Below are 25,714 nucleotides of genomic sequence, written 5' to 3' on the forward strand. Positions count from 1 at the left end.
CACTGAAATTGAAACCATTGTGTGAGTGCCAGACATGTAAAAGCTGCAAGCATAATCAGAAAAAACATCTTCCATGAAAATTTTAATTCATGTATGGAAGCTCTGATAATTGGTCCATTTACTCCTGAGTAACCACCTTGTGAAATTACATGCATTTTCATAGATAGGAGACTAACTAGACAAAAAGAAGGAAAAGCTTTACAAATCTGTTGTCCAGCAAAGTAACATAGTGCAGAGCTCCTCTTAGCCTACAGCCTCCACAATTTTGTATCCACTCACTCTTAATTCTCAGGTCTATCAAATTCAATGATTTGCAGAATAATTCCACTCTTGCATCACAAAGGAGAAGATCTTTCAAGGTCCTCGGTACCTTCGGAAGCAGAGGCAACCCTGAGGATGATCATGAGGGAGCATACCTCCACCTTTGGTTGTGTCGACAGCCTCCAACATTGCAACTACCTCATCCATCTCGGGGCGCTTATCAGGGTTAGCATCCCAACATCGCTTCATAACATTTGCAAGACCGCTAGGGCAGCAACGAGGTATCTCTGGCCTCAGATTCTGTAGTTCAATATAGAAGTTTGATATCTCTTTTAGCTTTATAGTATAATACTACTCAGAGTGATTTTACTACAAGTGGCTACGAGTAGATAATCATTCAATGTAAAGTGTATAAAGTTTCTAATCTCGACAAGTATAATATATCTACCTGACGGACAACAGCTGATGTCACCTCCGAGAAACTAAGGTCAGGATATGGCATGTCACAGCAGTATATTTCCCACAAGCATATGCCAAAACTGTACACATCACATTTCCTATTATATGGGTTGCCATTGAGAACCTGTCCCAACCCAAGTCATATACCACAAATCAGAAACAGAAATATTGTGGAAAGAAACTCTTTCTCTTATATCTGCAAATGAGTTTGTTGATGTATAAATGAATGTTGAAGCACTGCATCAAGCAACTTTTTGTTTGGGAATTAAGAGCCATGGACCTCAAGAGATGCGACAAAAATGCAGCAAGCAAATTGCCTAGTGCCTAGTTAGATGCTACCCATAATTATGGATTAATAAAAAAACAAAAAGATTTTGAGAATTTATTTTCATCTTAAATATTTGATCAGCAGGTGGAGCTTCTATCACCCACTAATGTGCCACAAAGCAGAGGCCAGATCATATGTGAAATGGCAAAATTTGTTCCTAGTCTTGGCACATTATCAACTCTACAGAGAGAAAAAAGTCCATTTTAAACATTTTACACATGATGGTTTGAACGCAATGTAGTAAGATAAGCAAGATAGACACCCTTATGGTATAAACCAGGAGATGGAATGTAAGTGCAGCATACTCCCCAGAGTTTAGCATGTAGGCAATATCAGATGAGATGCATGAGAGTGATTGGTTCATGGCAGATTTCAAAATATAGTTAATTTGAGTATACCTCTGGTGCCATGTAACCAAGGGTTCCAGTCTCGCCTGTCATGTCATTAGGATTTGAGGCCTCCACACGAGCAACCCCAAAGTCGGCTATCTTTACAGTACTTTTCTTGTCCAGAAGCATGTTTTCTGTTTTAACATCTCTGTGGACAATCTTCTGTGAATGGAGATAGCATAAACTGCAGAAATAGTAAGAATGCCAAATGAGTTGATTATATAATAGTAACTGATATACAGCAGCCGAAAAAAGGAGATTCCAACTAAGCCGAAAGTCTGGAGAAGGAAACATATAAAATATAGATAAGTGTTAAAAGATAACCCTCGAGCAAGATCTAGTGCCAGTTGATGTACTACTTTGAAAGCCAGCTTCTTTCTACGGTTCTTTATGAGGTAAGATTTCAGGGCACCACCAGGACAATACTCGACAACAACACAACAAACATTACTTGGCATGCCAACCTGGCCATTGTCTGTTTGTATGTTGAGCTCCGATGTTCCCATTGTTGCTCCTATAAACTGAAAACAATTGGAATGAAAGCACTAGCAATGTCAGTATACGCATCCCAATTAGTACATTAAGAATCCAATTTCTCTAGTTTATAAGTGCAGGACACCAGTTTAAGAACTGAAATCCACACTTAAACTTCATTCTATTTCAATTTCAAGAAAAAGGGTTCATTCTATATCAACGCACCTTTAGCCATCTTATATATATGAAGAACTTTAACGTGAATATTTATATTCTTAATACAGAAGTCCAGCTTCGTGTGAACAACAATAACTAATGGAAATGATTCAATCATGTTTCCTTCAACTCTGCAGCATGTCAACTTGCACTGGTCGAGAGTGAAGACATGGAAACATTACCTTGGTTACATTAGGATGATCAAGCTTATGCCAGACAGCAACTTCTTGAGTAAAAGCTGCTCTTAGAGAAGCTATTTCAGCATCAGATCTATGGCCTTCTTCTCCCCAATCCAGAAGTTTAACTGAGATTTGAAAGAAACTTCATTTTTATACATTATGGGTTTTATGATACAAGCAAATTTATAAACCCACCAACAGAACAACTTTCAGTGTCTAAACCAACAGCATTGCAATAAACAATAAATTTGGTGCATAACGCTAAAGCTGATGTTACTATTACTATATAGTATATACTAATATACATCATTAAGCAGTTAACCACTCATGCAATCATAGTTAGACTATAGCTTTCCCAGCACACCTGGACTATTATCTGGTATTTTTGGGTATGGTCACTTAAAACAATTTTTTTACCCGAGTAATTAAGATGAAAATTTTCTTGACGACCAACTACTATGCAACAAACCACTCCAACTTTTTCTCTCCACAAACTGGTGTATACCAAGTGCACATCTATCACTAGTTAGCCATGATGCAATTAATACAGCCAACTCCCAACTGCTCCTAGTCTGTGAATCACGGACCTTCTGAGGAAAAGGGTCCAAGCCATCCACTCTATGATGGGTAGCAAGCGCACATAAGAAGAGTGCACTCAGAACATGTCCCCTTTTAGTTCTAGACAATTAAAGTCAGATATATGAAGAACAAAAAGGACGAAAGACACAATCTTTGCTAGTGTTCAACACTTGACTTCCCACATCAATAACAATGGAGAACATGCACAGATAATCTGAGGAACTAGCACTAGTAAAAACACTCCAACCCTTCACTAACCAACCTTGAAGCTCGTTAACTCCCAAATAATAGCCATCAGCCAGCCTCAAGAATCAAGAAAAAGACTCAATTGAGGAGGACTCTTGTGTCATTTACCACCCAAAAGACAATAAACTTGTAACTTCCTCTAGAGGAAGTACTTACAAAACACCTACTAGACAAAACAAGAACTCTCAATCTCAAAGACTCCATCACTCATCTGAAAAGCTTGAAACTTCATCACGAAAATGACACCTCCAGAAAACACAGTTTGATATATGCATGCAAATCATTAGTGATCAAACCACTTTGTAAGAAAGATCGAATTTTTGAGAAAATGGGCACCAACAAAACAGAGCAAGACAAGTCGAATTTACCGGCGACGTCTATGCCGTCGTAAATGCCGCGGTGGACGGTGCCGAAGGTGCCTCTGGCGATTGCTCCCTTGACGATGAGCTTGGAAGGATCAATCTCCCACTCTTGTCTCCTGCCGAGCCCCACCACCACCCTTCTAGCTGCTTCGAGTTCTGCTTCTTGTTCCTGTTCCTGCTCTCTGTTCTTGTTCTTCTCCATAGTCCACGCCCTGCTCAGATGCTTCTGGAGCTGCTCGTCCAAGCTCTTCAGATCTATCTGGTCCGCCCTCACATACCCACCTCCACCTCCGCCGCCGCCGGTGTCGTTCTTCTCCTTCATTTCTTCAGGCTATGAATGAATATTCAGATGCGTACAGATAGAGACAGAGAAGAGAAGTGTGTCTCTGCGGTTTGTGTACGTGGTGCTAGCTAGCTTACGGTTTTTGTGTACTAATGGCGTCACCGAGGAGTGGAAGAAGAAGCAGAGAGTGGTACTAAATACTAGAAGTGCAGGTGCAGCTCTGCTCTGGTGCTCTCCCTATCTTCCATGTGGGCACATGGATTTTGCCTGAAGACGACGTGTGTTTCTGACCCACTTCACCTTCTTACTCTCTCCTCTCCCCAGTCCTCACCTCACTCTCTCTCTCTCTCTCTCTCTCTCTCTCTCTCTCTCTCTCTCTCTCGCTCTCTCTCTCCCCATTATTATTGTTTTCACTTTTCACACATTTCACCAGTCAACATGCAGTTGCTTTCTTCCTTTGTTTTCTTCTGTTATTACTCATATATATAAATGGATTATAGAGATTTGAGATTTCTATCATTTTCAGCCATTATTATCTGTAGAAAATCAAATGTTAAAGTGAGCTCAGGTATCATCGGAAAAAAAATAAAAACAGAGAGTAAAAGTCAGATTCTTTAAGCTACAGAACACTAGAAAAACACGATGCAACTTTATAATTTATACGAGTTAAGCTCATTATTGTAAGATTTTGTCCAAAAGTGTTGAATGTTTGGATCATATATCTCACAATTTGTAACCTCGAACGAATTACATGCATTTTCTTCAAGTCTCTCTACTTGAATACTACCGCTAATTACAGGATGAATCGTGGATAATGTGGGCGTCCGAATAGTGACAGAACAACATAATATGTGTGTATTTTTCTCTGATAATTATGTAGCTCACTTTGTGGTCAACATACATGTCACATGTGATGCCACATTGATATTTGTTTATTTTTTTCGATAATGAAAAAGAGATTACAAACATAACCCACGAGAGCAACCTACACCAAGATTGTCAAAAGGTAGATAGCATTTGTGACGGAACAAGGAAAATTAGACGTCCAATTAGCCACGTTATAAGAAAGACTAAGAGCAACAACGCATCCGTAACAAAATTAGCTTCATGCCAATTATAGACAAAAGAGATGTCATGGAAAAACTCGGTCAACTGAATGATGTCCGCAACAAGAGAACTTGATTTCGAAGGAATAGTGCATTTGTTGTTAATTGAATCAATGAGGATCTTGGAGTCGTTTTATTTGTTGTTGCAAACCCATATTCAGCAACTACTTATTGTGCTTCTCCATTTTTATACTAAAAGCTTACAGAGCAGGAGTGTGGAATCCTCATTCCAAAATTAAATATTACCTCCCAAGTCCCGACTCTCCAAATCAGTTGTGTTTGGCAGAACGGCAGAGATATTTATGGTCAAAACTGGAAGGAAAGAGAACCTGAAGGCTTGTCTATGCTAATTTGGGTATGTTCGATTTCATGATTGAGCAACATATGAGCTCTTATACGAGGGCTCCATTTTTGGGTGCGTAGTTTGATTCTTACAAGGAAAACATGTTCCCTCCAGGTAAGTAGTGAAGCTGTTAGGGCAATGCACATTTTATCCCAGAAGGGTTCAATCTCTAATAGTTACATTCTGACATTGTGATATCCCAAGCTCAACATCCACAATGCGATTGATAGAAAGGTTGAACGGAAAAAGGGCCTTCCGAGTATGAACATTGAGTATTGAGTTGAAGAAAAGATATTTCTTTCTTGAACTGTAATACAGTTCAACGTTACCTTTCCAATTGATAAGTAGCTGGTTGTTTTTGCTGAACATAACATCACAATGCATGTGAAGCCTCTACTTTTTGACTTGAATGAGCAACAAAAGGAGAGGTCACTGGTAATATAGTCACGGAGGCAAGAGAGGGATTAGAGATTGAATGACCCGTGATTCCAGGTTCAAATTCATCTTTACCAGATGGCCAATGTGAGTTACACAACTATTTTCAGACAACATTTCATGCCGACATGAACATGTTTTGTCCAGGAAATAGAGCATCAAATAAGGATCCAAATCCCTTATATCAGGGACCAAAAGCCATTTCACAACTATCCTGTGGCATCATAATAAGTTTACAAAACTGCGCCTTGTAACCAAAAAAAATACTTGCGCCTTTGGGGGATAATCCCATATACTGAGTCAGGGACTGGACATCACCTATACAATATATATATATATATATATATATATATATATATATATCTAACCTGGCCGAGTAATATTTGCCATGATAAGTTGTATGAACAGATGTATCATCCAACCAATGACGCTTCTACGGTTAGAAACCACGAGGGCGTTTCTTTTTCTCTGGCGTGGGACATATTTGTGCCTTGATCCCATATGTTTTTAACTGGAAGATTTCAAAAGCCTCAGAGATCGGCCCAACCTGTACATTATATTGAGATTTGTCACTGGAAAGAAACAATAGCGAATAGAAACTGATAAAAATGTGGCAACAATTGACATACCAGCTCAGGCTTTTTCGAATAGACCCTCACTATCAAATCCTGATACGATGCAGGCAGCAAGTGGCTAATTTGATCATCACTTATTGGGAATTTCACCATACTGTCATAGTCCTGAATAGAAATCAAAATTTATTTTAATGATGCAAAGAAATATACAACTCACCCAAATTACCGCTTATTTGCATCCTACAGCTATTAGTTTTGTGACACAAATATTCATCCAGAAAAGGTAAAACACATTCAATAGTACCAAATATTCAAACTCAGAAGGGTAAGTAGATTACCTGGAAAAAGTTGACACTGGAAGAGATACATGCAGAAACAGTAGAATTGAAGAATTAAATGATGAACAACAAAACTGCAGAACAAATAGCCTGTTAAAAGAAAATAGTCAGGTTACCTTAGAAGGGGATTTTGACTTCCACGAGACAAATCAATCCTGACATTGGTAACAGCAACATCTTCCTCTTTCAATATAATGCCTCCATTTCTCTGTTCAAAAAGTAAGAGAAGATAAAGGACAAACAGCAGAAAAACAACAGTAGTCAGTCGTATTCAAGCAAGCTTAAGTTGGGACCTGAGAACAAACAATATCTTGAGCAGTGACGTTTTTGAAATGTTCCATTTGCTCCTTTGGTACGGTATACTCATTGCAGAACTGCCATCAAGTAATGTCAATCAACAGTAAGTTAAGACCCTATGATACTTCAGTGTACAGCAAAGGATTTATCTGTGAATCTTAATCAACTTACCTGATAGAGATTCCTCCTCCTGATGCGCAGGATCAAGTCCCTAGATTCCTTTAGCTCTTCATTCGGAGCTGTCTCAATGGTTTTAATTATTGAGTCATCTAACTGCATTTGAAAAATTCCAAGATACAACTCTATGAATGAAAGCACTAAACTATCTCATAAATAAAAACTTAAATTTGGACTTTTAAAAAACCTTCCAATATTCAGCTGGATCCTCAATATGAGATGATATCTGTAGATAATCATTTGCTTTTACAAGGGCATCCACCACCATAAGCTCTATCGCCTACATATAGTAAAATCACTAAAATGTCAGAAAATTTTGAAATTATAATGACATCAAACTGGGACAATGAAAGAAAAACGACTGCACGAACAAAAACGGGAGTTGTATGGGATGCTAAAGAGAAATGTATGAGTGAAGAATTCTGTTTATACCTTTACTTTTGGATGTGTATAAACAGTTTGATACAAATCCGCTCGAGTAGCAAATAATTTGTGGACAGTACGACCTAGAATATTAAGCAACCATATGAAGCAAAAAAGGAAAATAAAATGGAAGAGAGATTAATTTGGCAAATTACTAACGCTCTTTATAACGGTAGCAGATCTCATCATCCAAAACCCGCATTGTTTCCATTAATCTGCAAGAGCAGTTGATATTATCTTTCATTCAGTTGATAATACATTCGCTGATTAATAGATCCATCTAACTTTAGCTACAATGCACCAACGATTGATCAATCAAACTTAAGTTCATCCAACCTTTTAAACTCAAAGTTGCATCCCAGCCCACAGGCTCGACTATCACGCACAATATAATCAAACCTGCAAACCATAATATATCCATAGCATGATTTTCCATGAAAAAAGACACAAAAACAGACATAAAATAAAGTTTAGATGAGCAATACCAAAAATGAAACCTTCCAAAGCGACTTACTTGTCCACATCAATACCGTTACGGCCATTTGCCACAATTTCATACAGAAAAGGCTTCTCCCTGGATCTCTACATCATGCAATAATGCAAATATTACAGACATGATAACATAGAGTTGCATCAAATGAACAAAATCACATTAATGCTCATTTCTACGCATCTTACAATTGGCATGGCAGTTTCAGAAGCAAGTATCATCTCCTGCAGAGGGAAAACAAGCATCATTGACTTTGGAAAAGTAGATCTAAGTTTCCTTGTCATAGACTCATAAGCAGACTATCGATATATGCATCCTTAAGTAATAGGTTTTAACCTCAAAAAGAACTACAATAGTGTATTTTATTATAAAGGAATCCTCAATTTGGGGGCATTAATCTACATACCTTAACTCTTTTAATCATCTCAGAGTCAATTTCAATATGATGCTGATTAACAATGTGGTCTATCATCTTAACCGACATATCCTCATGAGACCTAGAACAACCAAAGTACATATATGAGGTTAATTTTACAAAATATTGTTTCACAATACCACAAAGACATAAAATGCTAAAGCACATCCGATGTCCTCCAGTCTTTTTATCATGAGAAACAGCACAACTGACACTTCCCATAGAAAGAAAAATCTGCTATATTTGAGGATCAAAGGGTATACATACCAATGGGAGCCACTCTGAACCCGTGGAAGAAACTCGCGTTCAAACAGGTGACTGAAAGGCCCATGGCCAACATCATGCAATAGACCTATAATTTAAGCGAACAAGAGCTATCAGATCACAAAATACAGGGGAGGAAACATTTTGAAAAACAAACATATTCACCTGCAATTTTTACTGTCTGGAGATCAAAGCGGTCAATATCAAGTTCGAGACCCTGTAGACATGCAATTGTATATATAAGACTACAAAAAGGTTCCGGCATATTGTAATTATCACTTCTCAATACCCAAGTAACATTGACTATAGCTTTATTACTTGATAATTTTTTAGCCTCTGAACAGCTTCACCAGCAAGCCAGTAGACACCAAGTGAATGCCCAAAGCGGGAATGCACAGCCCCAGGAAAAACTGAGTTTGTCACTCCTGAGTCATTTCAAAACATACATGTAAGCATATAGCAAGTTCAGTGAATGCCATAGAGAACTTCAATAATTCCAACACTACTGTATCTGGTAGAAGTTTAAATACAAGTTAAGAATTCTAATCTAAAACATCCCGAAGACATATGCACATTGGGCACACTTAAAATAACAACAAAGTATGCCAGTGAACAAAACTTGCAGACGTTAAGCTAACAACTCATTTAGTACACTTAGACACGAGACATATACACTAACGAGCCAAGGAAAGGGCGTAAACTCGCCAAGTTGTTTCAGGTCTCGAAGCCTGCAAAATCAGACACAAACGAAACAAATATTGAAACATAAGCAGATAGCAAAGCACCCCCACAACCAATGTCATTGAACAATAATAAAAAGAACCCATCTTTTGTGATACAAAAACTCAACAACTCACCTTTGAAATTCCTCAGTATCAATAAACTTCAATGAAAGCTGCACCCCCAAATAAGAAAAGTAAATAAATTGACTATTGTCAATAAATAAAATTTCCCAAGTTTCAATCTTTTCCATACCAACCAAGTCAAAAACTGCAGTACTATAAAAATCCATAATCTAAATTAATAAAAGCTACAAACTTTGATCAATAACAGAATGAGGTGAAATAGAAAGAGTACCGGATCGAGGTCAATGCTGCCGTGGACATTGTCGTGGACGTACTTAGAGAACCGGGGGTCTTGGCCGGAACTCAAACTGTATACCGGAGACAACAAAACGCCGTCGTTGCTGTAAGCCCCCATTGCTTGCTAGTAGCGAAGAGGATAAGGTGAGAGATGAAACACAACAACAACAACAACAACAACAACAGTACAATGGAAAGATAGTTGATTAAGATTAACAGAGAGAAGACAGAACTCACCGGTTCCAAGAAAATGGAAAGACAGAAAGGGGTTGTGAAGTTGTGCCGCCAAAAGCAGAGGTTGTAATTGATGAGAGGTAATATAAGTTTTTACTTGATTTGATTTATTTATTACCACTGGTCCTCTCTCTAGGGCTTTTGGTTTGACACAGTTGTTGCAGCGAAGCAGGAGAGAGAGAGAGAGAGAGAGAGAGAGAGAGAAGAGGGAGTCAAAGGGGCATGTGTCGGAAACTTTGTGGGATATTATTCCCTGTATTTCTCTATCATACTGCAATTTCATACACGTATAAAACTGTATAACTGACCATTCCTCAGATATCATAGAAACAATTTACCTTATTTTGTATCATAAAACAGCTATCGGAGAATCTCATTTATATAGGAGCAAGCGAGCAGCGTTATGATGATAATTACAAGATATATAATGAATTAATGATGATAACAATCGCAAATTGTTACGGTTCAAGATTTTGAATACTATGACATAATCACATCTCGACTGTTACATTGATTAAGACACACAATTCGTTTTTCCTTCAACACAATTCTATGATCTCAGCTCAATTAAACCTAAACTCCATTCAATTCCCACGTCATGTTTTGCTCACGAGTAATATGGCTGATCAACATCATTATCATATATTGTAACTTGTGTTGTATAGAGTTCAAACGAGTTGAATTTGACCCGTAATTCATTTCGGGCGGGGCTTCGCCCATACTAGTCTAGCCCCATTACAATCCCCAAGCTGGATAAGATAACGTATATAAACGATAGACCAACCAATGATCAACGAGATTACCTTCCCACTCTTTTGCAGCACAACCATGGAGGTTGTAGCATCCACTCTCCCTTCTTCATCTCTCAAACTCAAACCCAATCTTACTCCTCAAGTCTTCGTCACAAGAAGCCATCTCTGCAACACGACCGGTAAACCCACATCGCCTTCTCTGCTCTACATTGGCCATATCTATGGGGACACTAGTAAACCCTACAGGTCCAAGCTCCCAAACTCAACCGGGTTCTTCTCCGTCAAAGCTTACGTCGACAACCCCAACTCCATCTCCAGCTTTGCCAGCAAAGTCATTGGTTCTCTGCCCGTCGTCGGATTAATAGCTCGCATTCTAAGCGATGAGGGAGGCGTCGGTGGTGAGATTATCGACTTTGCGGAGTTTAGGAGAAGGGTGGGGAAGAAGTGCACCGTTACTGATTCCAGAGCTTTTTATGAGTTCCAAGAACGACGAGGCAGGGTAAGGGTCTTAGTGTTTATGCTTGTTATGTTGTAAGAAAATGAAAATAGGAAACTTGAACTTAAACTTTGAGTTTGTGAAATGTGATCGCAGGCAGGGGATCCTCTGTATGTGCTAATGTGCTGCTACGTAGCTGCGGTTGGCGCTGGTCTTCTTAAGTCTGAAGAGATTTTGGAAGGCGCCGCGAGGCTGAGGGTTTCGAATGACATTGAGTTTGAAGAGCAGAATTTCATTGCCTTGATGAATGAGGCAAAAGAGGTTAGTTAGTTAGCTACCTCAACTTTTCTTTGTTATGTGCATTTGATTTGAGTTGAGATGAGGTACTTGTTATGGGTGCAATGTAGCAACTGAGGGTGTAGGGCTCAAAGGTGTAGTTGTTTGTTACTGAAATTGATGTGTAATGTGTGTAGAGAAGGGCAAAGATAAAGGCTGATACACAAGTAATTCCAATGGAGAATCGGGTTGAGAAAGCGCTTGAGGCGATTTACATATGTTGCTTTGGGAGGGATCCCATGGAAGAACAAGATGAGAATCTTCTCAATGTGATGCTCAAGGCTGTGTTTCCATCTGTTGAGAAGTCTGAGATACAGCGGATTATTAAGGAAAAGGCACAGAAGGTAGCTGCAGGCGGTGATGATGGTAGATTCCCGGAGCCAAGGCCCTTGTCGAAAGAAGCTGTTAAGATGCAAATGAAGGACCTCGAGTTCCTCCAACAAAATAGAGACAACTGAGTGTAGTTCTTGTAATCGAATTCAGGAATGAGAAACTGCAGCATGTGCACTACAGATTAGCGAGAGAACGAAACTGGTCTCCAGAAATTGTATCATCCATGTTTGAAACAAAACAAAGAGTGCTCTTTGTTATGGTGTTTTGTTTGCAATTTGGCCCATAGTTACACAAAGCTAGGCTATTAGCAATAAGAATAGAGCAGAAACTTGCTTGCATATAAGCTATACGCATTAGATTATCCCATTACAAAGCAAATTACAAAGCAAGTTCCTTTCACATCGCGATTAGCATTATGCTAACTGAGCAGCACGCCACAGTTAAACCGATCAAGCCAGCAGTATAAGCAGCATAGCTCCCTTGTAATTTAGACTCGCCTAGAAATAGCTTCAAGATTTCTGCCAACCAAAACATGTTCCTAGACAACTCTTTTCCAATCCAGCAAATTGAATCTTTAATGTCTTTGAATCTTTTCCAAGAATTGCAAGATATGCAAGGCCCCTGATCCTAACTGCTTTCGGCAACAGTAACCAGTTCATATTTGACTAGAGACATGTTGTTATCTTCCCTGACATTGAAGCTAGCCGGTTCAGTCACTTCTACTCGACCCCATTTGTCCACAGCAAGCCTCATAAATCCCTTGAACATGTCAATTTTCGCATTCCTCAGGATCACAGTAGCACCAGGGTTCATCATGTCCACTGTCACATACCAAAGTTCATGTCACAGTAAGATCAAAACTCAACCAGCAGATCTATGCTTTTTAACCTCAAAATTTTTCATGTTGTTTAAGAAACCAAATAACATCAACAATTTCCTTAGTAATTTATATATTCATGATCACCACGCAAAACACAAGGGAGAAAAAAAGAACATACCTTGTTCATTTCTAGCAGTGAAAACGATGGTTCAGGTTTCATCTCCAACCAAGCATTTAGCAATCTTCATCTGCCGGACTTGAATCCCATCAGGATGGCCCTTCTGCAACACCATTTTCGAACTGACCACTTTCACAACCAAAGTGTGTCCCTTTGTTTCCGGCTGCAGCTGTGAAACCTTTTTGAAAACAGGTTTCCTCATTGCTGGTTTTGTATCCTCCATTTCTAACAAAGCTGTTACATACACAGCAAACATAAACACATAAAAAATTACAATATCCCATCACCCTTTACATGGTCTCATTAAGTACGTAGATCACCATGAGAAACTTGTTCTCAGATTCTATTGTCTCCTTCAATCAAGAGCTTAGAGGACTTGTTTTAATGAAATAACAGAAAGAGGTAAACTAGATATGATTTAGATTTGGAAATTACCTTCACTGAGAGAGAGAGAGATGGCAAATTGTTATTGCAGATTCAGAGAGAGATGCAGATGGAGATGGATGCAGTGGTGTTACCCTAACATGCAGTGGTGGAACGTAATGAGAATTCGGTGACCGACGAACTCGCCTTTTGAAACGGAAGTTTAATGGACGAACGGCCGTTTATCTTCCAGATTTTTTGACCAAATCTCATCACTACAACTCCCAAAAACAAGCGGACGTCCGGTCCAGATCTGTTGCTTCTTCTATTTGATTAATGACTTGAACTTTGTCCTTCCACATTTTATTCATTCTTAACTTGTAATTTAGTTCTTCTACCAAAAAAAAACTTGTAATTAGGGGCTTTCAACAAAAAAAAACTTGTAATTTTGGTGATCACAGCCATTTTGTTCAGTGGCACAGACTCTTTTTACTAGTGAGAAGCTCTAAGTTCGACTCAAATAGTCCCATGTTATACATAAACTTAATCCAATCTCAAGCTGACTCTTGATTGATGGAAAATAGGTAACCACTAACAAGTTGTTATTACAAGTTACAAGTCTCACATACACATGGTACAGTATGCATGCTTGGATCAAACTAGGTTTCCTAATCGAAAAAAGAAAAAGAAAGATGTGACGACATTGGGTGCGCAGACCCTAACTACATCAGCAACATTATTCTTCCTTAAAAAAAGCTTCTGGCAACATTATTCAGAAACAAACTCCTCACTGGTACTGGCTAGCTAGCTTGCCCTCCTTGACAATGTAGTTCTGAGACGGAAAGTCTTCTCCCTTGAAGTACCTGTCAAGCATGTCCTTGGTACCAGCAGCATAACGCAACTGCACAGATTTCATTCACAGTGTGAGTTGTAAGGACAGACGAAGTGATATTACTGTTAGCTCGCAACATTGTTTTTATTCAACACAGCTACAGTATTGGAAGCAGCAAATCTGGACTCTACCTAACAAGATCTCTACTGCATTTATGTAGTTGGTTTCTATGACTTACAAAGTCTAAGTTTCATACATAGCCCTACTATTGTATTTCTCTTTCACACTTAGCTATAGGTTAATTGTACTACTATAAATTTCCTTCAATTCGGAGAAGAAATCATATGTGAATATACATGTTCTTGAGAGTATCATACACCATTCTGGCTTCATTCTCTCTTGATCTCATAGTTTAACTATTACAAGCATATACAGGAGAAAAACTTTTCTGTAAGCATCTTTGTTATGTAGTATGTACCTGTCCATCAATTGTGGTGCCAGATATATGAGGGGTCATGGCATGGTTTGGCATGTAACGCCATGGATGGTCTTTGGGAGCTGGTTGGGGGTTCCAGACATCACCACTGTATCCTGGAAATAAAGTTACAGAATGAACATATAACCATGGACCCAAATGTAAATAGACGAAATCAACATATAACCATGAGCCAAATGTAAATACAAGAAGGCCTCAGTTAGAGACTTTTTCCTTCCATTCCGTAAGACCCATGCATGCATTCATCGTTATGCAACTCATCACAACATTTAAGAACAAAAGTGAAATTATTAACCAAAAACCAAAGAATGAGTAAGTAGACCGATAGTTCTCTTCCTTGAAGTAACAGTAAGGATTTTTTAAGGCTCTAAACTATGGGCCTTCTGAACATTAGTTCTGTGAATATAATTAATTGATACAGAATACAGAAAAGAGGAAAGTTCTTAAAACTTTAGAATCATCATCCACAATTGAAGTTTAACTTCTTCCATGTCAACTTCTCAAGTTCTGTAATACCTGCTATGTGTCCACTGTTGCAAGCATCAACAACTGCTTTAGTGTCCATGATTGCCCCTCGGGCATTGTTCACAATCAGGACTCCCTTCTTAAGCTTGGAAATTCTCTCTTTATCAAACATCCCCCTGAGTCAAAATATAGATGGTATTAATTACGTTCCAATCGCATACATAAGGATCAAGATTACTATAATCTTGCGTTGTCAGATATGCCTCTGAGTCAAAACATCAGTTTTTCCCTTAAACTCATTATCAGAGTGCAGTCTCATCTTATCAACATGCATTTGAGTCATAATATTACTAATCTAAAAGTTTAAACACTAGAATATCAAGATAAGCTTGAAATCTCAAAAGACAAATATAATATTACTTTTAACAGCAGATAACTACTTCCACAGAAAAGAGAACCTACTAAAGAACTGAATATAAAATGTCTTAGACACTCAATTATATATATTCTAAAGTCATAAGATTAGCGCGGAAATTAGTACCTTGTTTTTTCTGTTAAGGGGGTATTGACAACAACAACATCACATTTAGGAAGCATCTTATCAAGATCATCCTCAAACTTAGCCCCAGTCTCTTTCTCAAATTCGGCATCAGCCTTTAGTCTGTCATGATAGAGGATATTACAGTTGAAAGGCTTCAATCTTTGCATCAAAAGCTTGCCAATTCTTCCAGCTCCTACAGTACCAACAGTCTTCCCTTCCAAATCATAAGACCTATGAGAAATGGCTGCAACCTTCCACTCCCCATTAACAACCTGCTGATACCCTGGAACAAAGTTCCTCACAAGAATGAGGATTCTCATGAGTTCATCTTCCGCAACCGACACTGTATTGCTTCCAGTGACCTCAGCAACCGTCAGTCCAGCTGCCGCAGCAGCCTTGAGGTCAATGTGATCAGAGCCAATTCCGGCAGTCAAAAGAAGCTGCAAATTCTTGGCCTTTTTAATCCTCTCCGCCGTGACATAGGCAGGATGGAAAGGGGTTGTGATCAGGACATGCATATCCTCAATGTGCTTCTCAAGCTCTGTATTACCAACATCACAACAAACAAAGAATCACAAAGAATTCAACTAAAAAGTACAAATCTCATCCTAAGCAATTGGGGAACAGTTAAATTAACAACCTTGAGGTCAAGGATCAGATACATGGCCATAAACAGCATGACCAAGAGTCTACATGCAATTAGAAATCCGATCACATTACAGAAAGCTACTGAATTCACAGACACTAACCACAATTTGGTCCCTCCTTGTCATCAGTAACAATATACTTGTGTCCCTGAGATTCCAGCCAGTCCCTTATTCCCAAAGCGTTTTCCTCACAACCCAAAAAGTTGGGGTTGAGTTTGGCATACTCATTGGCCTTGTAGAACACCCCAACAATCTTCTTGCTCCCCGGAGATGCCTGTTTCATAGTATTCCATCTCACTTACTCAGTTACAACTTACAACACAACTGATCCCATGCATAGTTCTTCAAGTAAATTTATATATACGAGTACTGAGAAAATACAAAGATGAAAATCAGAAGCTTAAATTACGTACGTGGAGGTGCCTGGAGAATAAGGTGGAAGATGGAGCAGTGGCCTTAGCAGCAGAGACAATCGCACCCTTCATCGCCATTTTTGCAAGAGAGCAGAGATTGAGGAACAATACAAGTGTCACTTTCAATCAGAGATAAGAAGTGAAGTAGGTTCCGAGTTGTACATGATCGAAGTCATCGGGTGTATTTATAGGCTACAATCTAGCTCACCTCGTTGATGGTGAGATACATTGACGAAAAGGCCCTCAACGAAGAACAACGTTTCTGGTAGCTGATGGGGATTTTCCATCCGATGCATGATACGCACGTGTACAGTGTCTTGTCTGGAAAAGTTTCTACCTCTTCTGGCAAACTTTTCCTGAAAAAACACGGAAAATTCTAGCCTACGCCGCAGCATACATCAGCTTTTTCCTCCACACACTACCACATACACACCCTCGTGCATGTTATGACACCACACTCTATCACCACACATCATTGTATGTATGACATATTTCAACGTACAGCAGACGAACCCAAAAAACACCTCCATTTCTCAAGTTTTATATATATATAATACTCAAAAATAGATGATCAGGCATGTCAAAAAACAAAAATTCGTTCACAAAAAATCAGAGAATCAAAAGAGATGATGTAGAAAAAAATAAGCAGCTCTCTCTTTTATGAAAAGAAAATGACGCATCACATTATGTTTTTATTATTAATTGAACATATGTAATATGTACGGACATATTTCTCGGATTTGAAAATAGTTCATGTGAGAGTGTCATGTAAAGATTTCTCTACCTCAAAACATTACCTTTCGGAAGCGCTATTGTGTTAGTACAATGATTTTTCTTTTTTGAAATGGTTTATTGTAAAGAACAATGATGTGAACCGATAATACTCGAACCTTTTGGAACATAGTTTCAATTAACATAATTGATTAGTTAAGAAGAAACACTATTTCCTATTATGCGAAAATTGGGGATTTGTCATTTATATGTGATTTTTTGGTGGGGAACTGGGGGATAATCCGTGGCCAAATTGGATTTGTTGTTTATCATGATTCTGTATTTGGGTGTATTGAGCCGCCTGGGACCTAATGGTAGTGTCACATCTTGGTGAAGCCATTTCTTTCAACTCATGATGGATTTGATCAAATACTTGACCCGACACATATTATCGCAAGCGGCCAAGCGGGCGGCCTGCTTCTATACTTGCTTGATTTGACAAACTTGATAATAACCATATATAACATATGCTAGTGAGTAGTCACCTAGTGAACTCTTATACTCGGGGAGGTGGTATTTCTCTCTTGTTATAAGAAATCTTCAATCTTGTGTTGTTATTCAACAGAATAAAATAAAAATAATCCAATTACAATAATATATTTTTACTTTTACTAAATCACAAGAAAGAAAGCTATATATTATAGAACCACATAACTATAATGTATTCTTACTTTTACTAAATTACTTGTGTTTCATATGAAGACCGAACCCGCCTCAGCGATCTTATAACGAATTCATCCCTTTTTCAACATCGTCTTTGATCAGAATCATGAAGAGCGAAAGTTCTTCACAACACTAGCTAGGCATACGTGCATGAAATGCGGTGGATTATATATCTTCCACTGTAGTGATATAAGAGTGAGAGTTATTCATAACAGTAATGTATAACTTTAGTACACCAGTCTCTTTCGGTCCTGGAATTGTGATTTGATGAAGGCCTCAAATCATTTGATTGTTACACTGTACACAACATGCATTTTCAAGCTAATAGAGAACCCTCTAAGTTCGACAGTGCCTAGGGTGTTGTAAAAAATTCTCGCGCTTCATGGTACTTATCTAAGACAACGTTGAAGAGGGGATGAATTGGCTCCAACAGATTGGAATAAGGACCCGCAACTGCATTAGGAACTGGAGAATTGACGTCTGAGCCCATATGTTGACATACAGAGAGACCACTTAGGCAATAACATGTGTGATAAAAATCTTGATTTTTGCCTGGTTTGTCTCTCAGTCCACCATTCTCTGCCTGTTTTCACCAAATCAATTTAGAAGATCAATATCAAGGAAGTAATAATTCAACATGAATGATAGATGAAACTCGACATTAATGATTCAGAATAGAAACTCCACATTTGCAAGATCCATCCAGTGATCAGTGGAAGTTCATATTCACAAACTAACCTGTGTGCATAAAAGTATGTACTGCTGTAATGCAACAGAATTGAAAAGCGGCTCCATTTTGAGGCTTCTGTTGATAAAATCATATCCAATATCATTGTAATTCACTGGAGATGGAATATTCAACCCTGCATTACAAAAGGGGGAAAACTAAATAGACCTCACAGCAGGAAAAACCAGAAACATATAAACAAACATATGGGTTTCAAAACCAACTTGTTACAGTTCAAACATAGATCTGAAACCTGTCTAACTCAACCTACCTTCCTGCCTAAAAGCCCCAGCGACATCAACCTGAGATGAAGTGCCTTCATAAATTTTGTCCACTTCAGATATATGAGATGTTTTCGAACTATGTGAGGTACGACATCTGGCATCTGGGAGCTCAGTTTGCTCCTCACGTACTGAAGGTATTCTTTGTAATAATGCAAAAGCACCTCCCTGGTCATATATCTTAGTTAATTCGACTATGATGCAGAAAATCCCAAGGACCAAAAAATTAATAGAGAAAAAAGAGCCAACTATTAAAGAGAATCACCTGCCAAAAAGAGTAGCAACCATCAACCAATTTATTAGTCCTCCCCTGAAATCCTAATTCAATCCCATGTCGAAAGACCAACCAATCCTAGTGCAAGAAAATGTTACATATAAGAAAATGATAGAGCAAGTTCATAGAAACCATTGCACGAGGTAGGTTACAGTTAATATTATGCACAGCAGAGTACAAGCAAATAAGGAGATTACTAAACAGACATTTATAATTATATGCATTATTCAGTGAATGAACTGATCTGAATCACATTAAGAATGAAAAAACTTACAATTAGTCTAGACAAGTCCAAACGATTGACCTCATCAATCAGAATCATAGTTGCCAGCCCACAAAAGGTGTACCTGATGAAAATACTGTCAGATCTAGGCAAATGCTTTGCTACAGAATACAAAATTCTGTCACATGAGACATTCATCTTGACTGGTGAGAGGACCTGAGAAGGAAGCGAATACATGTCTCTAAACGTTCCCTAAGATAACTGACATTCGAAAGTGTATCACTTCATATAGTATCTTTTTAAGATAATTTGCCAAGGACATTAGACAAAGGCAAAAGAACAATTTGACATGTGAGTGAATGGAAGACAGGCAAAAAGACATACATATTCAAATTCGGCAGATGGAGGTCACCCTAAGAGTTTACATAGTTATTTTTATTACCAACCATCATTCACAATAAGGTCAATCTAATGTCACGTCATTACTTGGCAACATTCAAAAATAATAGTCCTTAGATGTTGCTTTCTGTAAATGTTTATAGTCTTTAGACAGATAATAAGTCTGATACATACCCACCATGAGCTTCAGAACCAGGTTCACCAGATATACCACCTTCATATGTCTGGCAACTGAAAAGAAAAACAAATTTCAATTTAAAATTCCATCAGCAATACAACGGCAGCAACACAATGCACGAATATTCAAGTATGTCAATATATCTCAACCAAAGATGAACTCATTATACCAAGTCTATGACTGTCTATAACAAAAATAAAAGATTAAGTGTCGTCAACACAGTGCCACTAAAGATTCATGCCTTGGAAGATAACCTTAAGATGTAGTTACCAACATTATCAACCAGTTCATGATCCAAAATGTTCAAAAGACTTGCAGTCTGCAAAAATGAGTTGAGTGAGCATGTAAATAACTTGTAAAGTTGTCGTATATAACATAATAGTAAAAAACCCAATATTAGAACTACTTCTTGTAAGATAGTAGAACTGTGGGAGTAGATAGAGGAAGCCTCTAATCATAGTTTGAGGGTAAACATCCAGCCTTATAGTCTGACTATTGTCAGAAACCAGATACATATTATATAGGAACTCGAGTATCTGACCCAAAATCAATTGGCAATGCTGGCACATGATACATTTTTAAGCAATGGCTTATTTTCCAGATATGTGTCACACTTTTAACACTTTAATAATGGGAATGCACACCATGACCACTGTATGTGTACTTCTACAGAGAGAGAGACTAACAGAAATGGCAGTGTAGCTAGCCCGAACATCAATTTCTCCAGCATCATGCATCCTGAGTCAAAGTAATATAGAAAAGTGCTCAGAATCATGTATATATATTATACCCCTAACTCCTCGTTATATATATAAGCACCACTACATTGTTTGCTAGATTCTCAAGAGTATAGATCAAAACAACAATCATAATGATGTAGGAATTTGTTAGAGAGAGAGATTGCACCTGAAGCCCCCATTTGGTTGTTTCATTCGCCGCAGAAATTTGTACAGTTCATGTCTGAGGAAAACAAATCATGTCAGAGCATTTCACACAGGCTTAGAATTGCAGTAGTATTAATCAGTAAATCATTTTATTTTACAGCAGTACACAGTATTAACAAACCACCTATTAATTGATGAAAGAGCTTCGTGATCGGCCAGAGTAATCAGTGCATTGACTGCAGCATAAGTTGTTGCAAGATGTGGCATCTGATCAAAAAGTGAATGTAACAACTGTAAGTAAAACAGATATCTAAATAACACTCCAGGCACTGGGTTTCTCAAGATAGTGTACAATCAAAACAACTTCAAGGTGGGATAAAAACTGTCTAGTATAGCAAAGCACAAACAACACCAGAAGATGCTCAACAAGAATCAAACATGAATCAAACTAGTTACACGCCTGTCCAGGTCCACCACCATATCCACCATTCGGGTCCTGCAACAAGAGACAACTTCAAGTGAGAATGCACTTAAAACATATCATTCTAACGACCAACGACACTTAAACCTAGTGTTTGGCACCAAGCAATGTATAACCATGTCCAATCTAAGCAATGTGGGACTATGAAATCGATACCTGACAAATGTTAAGGAAGTCAATGGTTCTATTCTCCAAATCATCCTCCACTGATTCCCCAAGTAAAGCCAATGAGTGTAAAATCCAGTAACACATCCATGGTCGGCTGACAAAAGAAAGAGCAACCCAATTCAACAGAAACTCATAAAATTCAAAACACTCAACCAAATTCAAAGATAACCATCACAATTAAGAATGTGAGAGCTTACTTACTTAGCATCCAAAGACTTAAACGGAGCAGGGAGGCCTCTAAGACCTCTCATCAAGTACCCAATGTGCTGATCCCGCCGAAGTTCCCACCTTTCAAATCAAAAACATCTTTTACAAAGCTGAAAAAAAAACCCCGAATTGAAAATTTGAGGAAGCCCTAGAATTGATTTAGGGATTTAAAAATTGGGGGTTTAGGGTTTTAGTACCATGGTCTTTTGGCGTTACGGGGGAGGCTCTCGATGCTGTTGTATATCCGGAAGACCTCATTCTGGACCATTAATTGCTCGTGCTGAGTCGTCGTTGCAGCTGGAAACGCCATCTTCGTCTAGCACTGAGCTTCCACCAAAACGCACCGTTTTGCAGGTCCAGTGTTCATAAAGCGGCGGCAATCTGAGTTGGAAATTCATTTATAAAGCTCCTGATTATACGCAAGAGTTTTATTTGACTACATTAACATATGTAAATTAATTAATACCAAAAAACAAAACATATGTAAATTAAGCCTAAGCTGACATGGACCCCAAAATCTCTTTAGAGTTCGACAACCAATCAGACAGATCTTTTGCACCGATCATAATCTAGGATCCCTTTCCAAATTCGGAATGATGAGTTATCTAGTATCCCTTTCCAAATTCGGAATGATGAGTTATTGTACATAATTACGTGTCATCATGTATTAATTTAGGATGTAATAACGTAATAAATCGAGTATTTCCTAATTATGTCGGAACTAGTTAGCATGTGTTTCCTACACCAAGTCAGAGATTTGCCTTCCTATTACATACCTTATGTATCACTGTATATTAACATGGTTAGATCTTAGAAAAAAGAAAACAACCAACTGAAACGATATTAACCGATTATTATCTGTCTTTCAAACCATGGCTAGTCTAAAAAAAAAAGTTGAAGTGTTCTGCTTCGAGGCGCAACCACTATACTCTGATGGATTTGTTACAAAATCCAGACAAATACGGACCACTAGACCATCTGAGAAAGCAATTTGCACTGCATGTCATTGAAGAAATCAATTCAAGAAAAGCAAGAGGCATCGATGGTGGATCCCTAGCTTTATGTGATATTAAGGTGATTCATGTTATAGCTAGAATTCCAAATGATATTTACCAGCCCAATGTGGAATGCAGGAAATCTTGGTATGGAATGGGAAATAATTTAGTTTTCCATTCCAATGTGGTGTTTGGTTGTAAATTGAGACCGGAAATGAAATAAAAAAATATGATCTAATTGGAAATGAATTCCATCATAAAGCCTGATTTGAATTCCTTAGTTAGAGGTGGTATTTTAATTCCATTTCCCACCGTGAAAGACAAAATTCCATAAATTATCCCTAAAAAAATATTCTCCCGCTCATCCATTATTTTTGGGTTCGTAGTTCCCGTTATTGGATGAGTATATACAGATCGCTGCAAATTTCTCTCTCTACAGCCTTCAATGTCGACGAACTAGGTCTTCAATTTGCTTCTAACAAAGGTAACCTTCTTCATATTTGCTACTTTTTTATGATTTGTCTTTGAATTCCTTTCTCTTATGCTATTGAAAGAATAAGATAACGCTAAAACAATAGAATTATCTTCTTTAGAATTTAGCAAACAAGATTCAAGCTTTTTTGTTAAAGTTTGATTATGTATATACATGTGTTTGCCTTAATCTATAGATCAATTTTGTTGGGTTTCTAAAAAGTCGTATGAATTTAGTTAAATTCATGGGTTTCTATCAATATGAATTGCCTGTATTATGAATCCAACAAACAAGATTCAAGATTTTTGTTAAAGATTGGTTATATATACATGTCGTTGCCTTAATCTATTGAAAATTGTAATCTGAATTGTTTTCTATATATATATCTACCGTACGTATTGGTGTATATGCTTATTAAAATTTTGATTTATGTATTACAATTTCATACTTCTCTACATCTATGTTTTCTAACTTTGCAGCATGGCTCGTAGACTTTTGCAAATAAGAGAAAAAATTATGCTTGCATTGTCATTCATGATCAATATTTTTAATATTATGTGTATGATGTCTCTTGTTGTTAAACGACATTATAGAAAATATTTGTTGAAGAATGAACCAGAGGCTAATAGAAATAGTATACGAGATGATAATCTTAGGCGACTTATATATTCTAATGACCTAGCTTGTTTTGAGAACCTTAGAATGGGTAGATATACCTTCAGTAAGCTATGTATAATGCTTCGCACTACTAGAAAGTTGAGAGATACAAAAAATATGACAGTAGATGAGATGACGGCAATGTTTCTGCACATTCTTGGTCATCATGAAAAGAATAGGATCATAAAGTTTCGTTTTGTAAGATATGGTGAGATTATTATTAGTAGGAGCTTCAATAAATTATTGAATGATGTTATTCGATTGAGTGGCAAGCTACTTAGATTACCTGAACCAGTCCTTGACAATTCAACAGATGATCGATGGAAATGGTTTAAGGTATATATTACACTAAAAATTTAGTTGTTGTTTTCCAATACTATAAGTACTACTTTGGTGTGCTAATAGCTTTATATTAATTTTGTTGTAGAATTGCTTAGGAGCACTATATGGTACGTATATTATGGTCCACGTTCTTGAGAAAGACAAGTCTAGATATCGTACTAGAAAGAATGAAATTGCAACTAATGTGTTAAGAGTTTGCTCTCAAGATATGAAATTTATCTATGTTTTGCTGGGTTGGGAAGGCTATGCAACCGACTCTCGAGTACTACGAGATGCTATGAGTAGAACAAATGGTTTGAAAGTTCTACAGGGTAAAAATTTTATGAAGTTTTGTCAGTTTTATTTTCATAATTTAATATGTGAGTTTGGAAAATTTTATATACGACTTGTTTTAGGTGACTACTATCTTGTGGACGTTGGATACACAAATGACAATGGTTTTCTTGTTCTATATAGAGGGCAACGATATCATTTAATTGAGTAGAGAGAAGGACACATGCCGACAAGTTATGCAGAGTTTTTTAACATGAAGCATTATGCGGCTAGAAATGTTATTGAGAGGTGTTTTGGTCTGCTTAAACTACATTGGGCTATCCTTCGAAGTCCTGCCTTTTACCCATTAAAACACAATCCAAGATCATTCTTGCTTGTTCTCTTCTTCAGAACCATTGTAGACATGAGATGCCTATAGATCCACTGGAAGATTTGTTGGAGGAAGATGTAGATGAAATAGAAGATGACCCTATCACTTTTGTTGAATCATCTATTCAATGGAATCAATGGAGGGACAATTTAGCAACAAAAATGTTTGATATGTGGAGAGCATAGGCTAGGTGGTTAAGTAAGGATGTTTGAGTTTGCATTACTAATAATGTTTGTTAGTTCCTGCAATGAATTCTTTGTTTTCAATAATATTGTTTTCATCATTACTTATATGGATTGCACAAATGTTCATGATCCGTCCTTTCATTTGTTGAGGGGGATCTGTCATTGTTTTAGTATTGCATTAATGCTTTATTATCAATGATTGGTTTAATTTCTTTTTAGTTCATGGACAATTATTAATGATTTGTTATTCATTTAGTATGGACTCTCAACCAATTGAGCAGCAAAAGGGAAGAGTAAGAAACAAACATAGTTTGACCCCAGCTGAAGATGCAAAACTAGTTGAAGCTATGGTGGAGTTATGTGTTTCAGGAACAATGAAGAGTGACAATGGCTTCAAACCAGTAACATTTGTTAAAATTGAAAAGTTACTGGAGCAAAAATTGTCGGGTAGTGGAATAAAAGCTAATCCACATATTGAATCTCGGGTGAAGACGCTAAAGAAACAATACAATGCTATCTATGATATGATTGTTACCAGAAGTGGTTTTTCATGGGATGATAAAAAAAAGATCATTTGTAAAAAATATTTGTATGAAG

The 25,714-nt window shown here is 37.6% G+C and overlaps 5 protein-coding genes and 1 pseudogene across 6 annotated transcripts; 1 reads left to right on the top strand and 5 right to left on the bottom strand.

The window, feature by feature from the left end:
- Positions 1-50: 50 nt before the first annotated feature.
- On the bottom strand, positions 51-4,139 carry LOC126799538 (serine/threonine-protein kinase STY13). The gene is made up of 6 exons (XM_050526760.1): positions 3,500-4,139; positions 2,310-2,431; positions 1,762-1,958; positions 1,447-1,621; positions 710-844; positions 51-561 (listed from the first exon to the last, which is right to left on the bottom strand). The coding sequence occupies exons 1-6, from the start codon at positions 3,813-3,815 to the stop codon at positions 355-357; spliced, it is 1,152 nt and encodes a 383-aa protein (XP_050382717.1). The 5' UTR covers positions 3,816-4,139; the 3' UTR covers positions 51-354.
- Positions 4,140-5,711: 1,572 nt separating this feature from the next.
- LOC126798039 (uncharacterized) lies at positions 5,712-10,109 on the bottom strand. The gene is made up of 20 exons (XM_050524855.1): positions 9,959-10,109; positions 9,717-9,845; positions 9,497-9,534; positions 9,345-9,367; positions 8,958-9,064; positions 8,805-8,856; positions 8,643-8,727; positions 8,367-8,457; positions 8,149-8,184; positions 7,985-8,052; positions 7,807-7,869; positions 7,630-7,685; positions 7,480-7,553; positions 7,235-7,327; positions 7,042-7,143; positions 6,867-6,947; positions 6,690-6,781; positions 6,574-6,589; positions 6,290-6,400; positions 5,712-6,207 (listed from the first exon to the last, which is right to left on the bottom strand). The coding sequence occupies exons 2-20, from the start codon at positions 9,837-9,839 to the stop codon at positions 6,100-6,102; spliced, it is 1,419 nt and encodes a 472-aa protein (XP_050380812.1). The 5' UTR covers positions 9,840-9,845; positions 9,959-10,109; the 3' UTR covers positions 5,712-6,099.
- A 660-nt stretch (positions 10,110-10,769) lies between these two features.
- On the top strand, positions 10,770-12,152 carry LOC126799854 (photosystem I assembly factor PSA3, chloroplastic). The gene is made up of 3 exons (XM_050527118.1): positions 10,770-11,206; positions 11,300-11,464; positions 11,617-12,152. The coding sequence occupies exons 1-3, from the start codon at positions 10,784-10,786 to the stop codon at positions 11,935-11,937; spliced, it is 909 nt and encodes a 302-aa protein (XP_050383075.1). The 5' UTR covers positions 10,770-10,783; the 3' UTR covers positions 11,938-12,152.
- Positions 12,153-12,439: 287 nt separating this feature from the next.
- On the bottom strand, positions 12,440-13,033 carry LOC126797443 (uncharacterized protein At4g28440-like; annotated as a pseudogene).
- Positions 13,034-13,788: 755 nt separating this feature from the next.
- LOC126798236 (formate dehydrogenase, mitochondrial) lies at positions 13,789-16,736 on the bottom strand. The gene is made up of 6 exons (XM_050525133.1): positions 16,568-16,736; positions 16,257-16,428; positions 15,508-16,048; positions 15,018-15,142; positions 14,484-14,596; positions 13,789-14,074 (listed from the first exon to the last, which is right to left on the bottom strand). Exons 1-6 carry the CDS (start codon positions 16,643-16,645, stop codon positions 13,961-13,963), a joined length of 1,143 nt encoding a protein of 380 aa, XP_050381090.1. The 5' UTR covers positions 16,646-16,736; the 3' UTR covers positions 13,789-13,960.
- Positions 16,737-18,178: 1,442 nt separating this feature from the next.
- LOC126798418 (protein farnesyltransferase subunit beta) lies at positions 18,179-22,203 on the bottom strand. 2 transcript variants are annotated; one of them, XM_050525380.1, is made up of 14 exons: positions 22,021-22,203; positions 21,818-21,904; positions 21,605-21,710; positions 21,428-21,463; positions 21,152-21,234; positions 20,990-21,043; positions 20,770-20,821; positions 20,338-20,402; positions 20,080-20,136; positions 19,558-19,630; positions 19,275-19,361; positions 19,000-19,177; positions 18,740-18,864; positions 18,179-18,584 (listed from the first exon to the last, which is right to left on the bottom strand). In XM_050525380.1, exons 1-14 carry the CDS (start codon positions 22,131-22,133, stop codon positions 18,354-18,356), a joined length of 1,347 nt encoding a protein of 448 aa, XP_050381337.1. In that variant the 5' UTR covers positions 22,134-22,203; the 3' UTR covers positions 18,179-18,353. The 2 variants fall into 2 exon arrangements, with proteins under 2 accessions (XP_050381337.1, XP_050381338.1); XM_050525381.1 differs by having other exon boundaries at positions 21,406-21,463; positions 22,021-22,081.
- Between the last annotated feature and the right edge of the window lie 3,511 nt (positions 22,204-25,714).

This window comes from Argentina anserina, chromosome 6, assembly GCF_933775445.1.
Source record: "Argentina anserina chromosome 6, drPotAnse1.1, whole genome shotgun sequence".
Taxonomy (NCBI): domain Eukaryota; kingdom Viridiplantae; phylum Streptophyta; class Magnoliopsida; order Rosales; family Rosaceae; genus Argentina; species Argentina anserina.

Excerpts from the sequence above, each read along its gene's own strand:
- LOC126798418 (XM_050525380.1), bottom strand. The coding sequence starts at position 22,133 with ATGGCGTTTCCAGCTGCAACGACGACTCAGCACGAGCAATTAATGGTC. Across the intron at positions 20,822-20,989 it reads CAACCAAATGGGGGCTTCAG|GATGCATGATGCTGGAGAAA; the intron begins GTGCAATCTCTC and ends ACTTTGACTCAG. Across the intron at positions 19,362-19,557 it reads TGGACTTGTCTAGACTAATT|GATTGGTTGGTCTTTCGACA; the intron begins GTAAGTTTTTTC and ends TTCTTGCACTAG.
- LOC126799854 (XM_050527118.1), top strand. The coding sequence starts at position 10,784 with ATGGAGGTTGTAGCATCCACTCTCCCTTCTTCATCTCTCAAACTCAAA. Across the intron at positions 11,207-11,299 it reads TCCAAGAACGACGAGGCAGG|GCAGGGGATCCTCTGTATGT; the intron begins GTAAGGGTCTTA and ends ATGTGATCGCAG. Across the intron at positions 11,465-11,616 it reads TGATGAATGAGGCAAAAGAG|AGAAGGGCAAAGATAAAGGC; the intron begins GTTAGTTAGTTA and ends TAATGTGTGTAG.
- LOC126798236 (XM_050525133.1), bottom strand. The coding sequence starts at position 16,645 with ATGGCGATGAAGGGTGCGATTGTCTCTGCTGCTAAGGCCACTGCTCCA. Across the intron at positions 16,049-16,256 it reads CAAGGAGGGACCAAATTGTG|AGCTTGAGAAGCACATTGAG; the intron begins GTTAGTGTCTGT and ends TTGGTAATACAG. Across the intron at positions 15,143-15,507 it reads CCCTTAACAGAAAAAACAAG|GGGGATGTTTGATAAAGAGA; the intron begins GTACTAATTTCC and ends ATTTTGACTCAG.
- LOC126799538 (XM_050526760.1), bottom strand. The coding sequence starts at position 3,815 with ATGAAGGAGAAGAACGACACCGGCGGCGGCGGAGGTGGAGGTGGGTAT. Across the intron at positions 1,959-2,309 it reads ATCATCCTAATGTAACCAAG|TTTATAGGAGCAACAATGGG; the intron begins GTAATGTTTCCA and ends AATTGTTTTCAG. Across the intron at positions 562-709 it reads CATCAGCTGTTGTCCGTCAG|AATCTGAGGCCAGAGATACC; the intron begins GTAGATATATTA and ends ATTGAACTACAG.
- LOC126798039 (XM_050524855.1), bottom strand. The coding sequence starts at position 9,839 with ATGGGGGCTTACAGCAACGACGGCGTTTTGTTGTCTCCGGTATACAGT. Across the intron at positions 7,686-7,806 it reads TGCAACTTTGAGTTTAAAAG|ATTAATGGAAACAATGCGGG; the intron begins GTTGGATGAACT and ends CTGCTCTTGCAG. Across the intron at positions 7,328-7,479 it reads ATACACATCCAAAAGTAAAG|GCGATAGAGCTTATGGTGGT; the intron begins GTATAAACAGAA and ends TACTATATGTAG.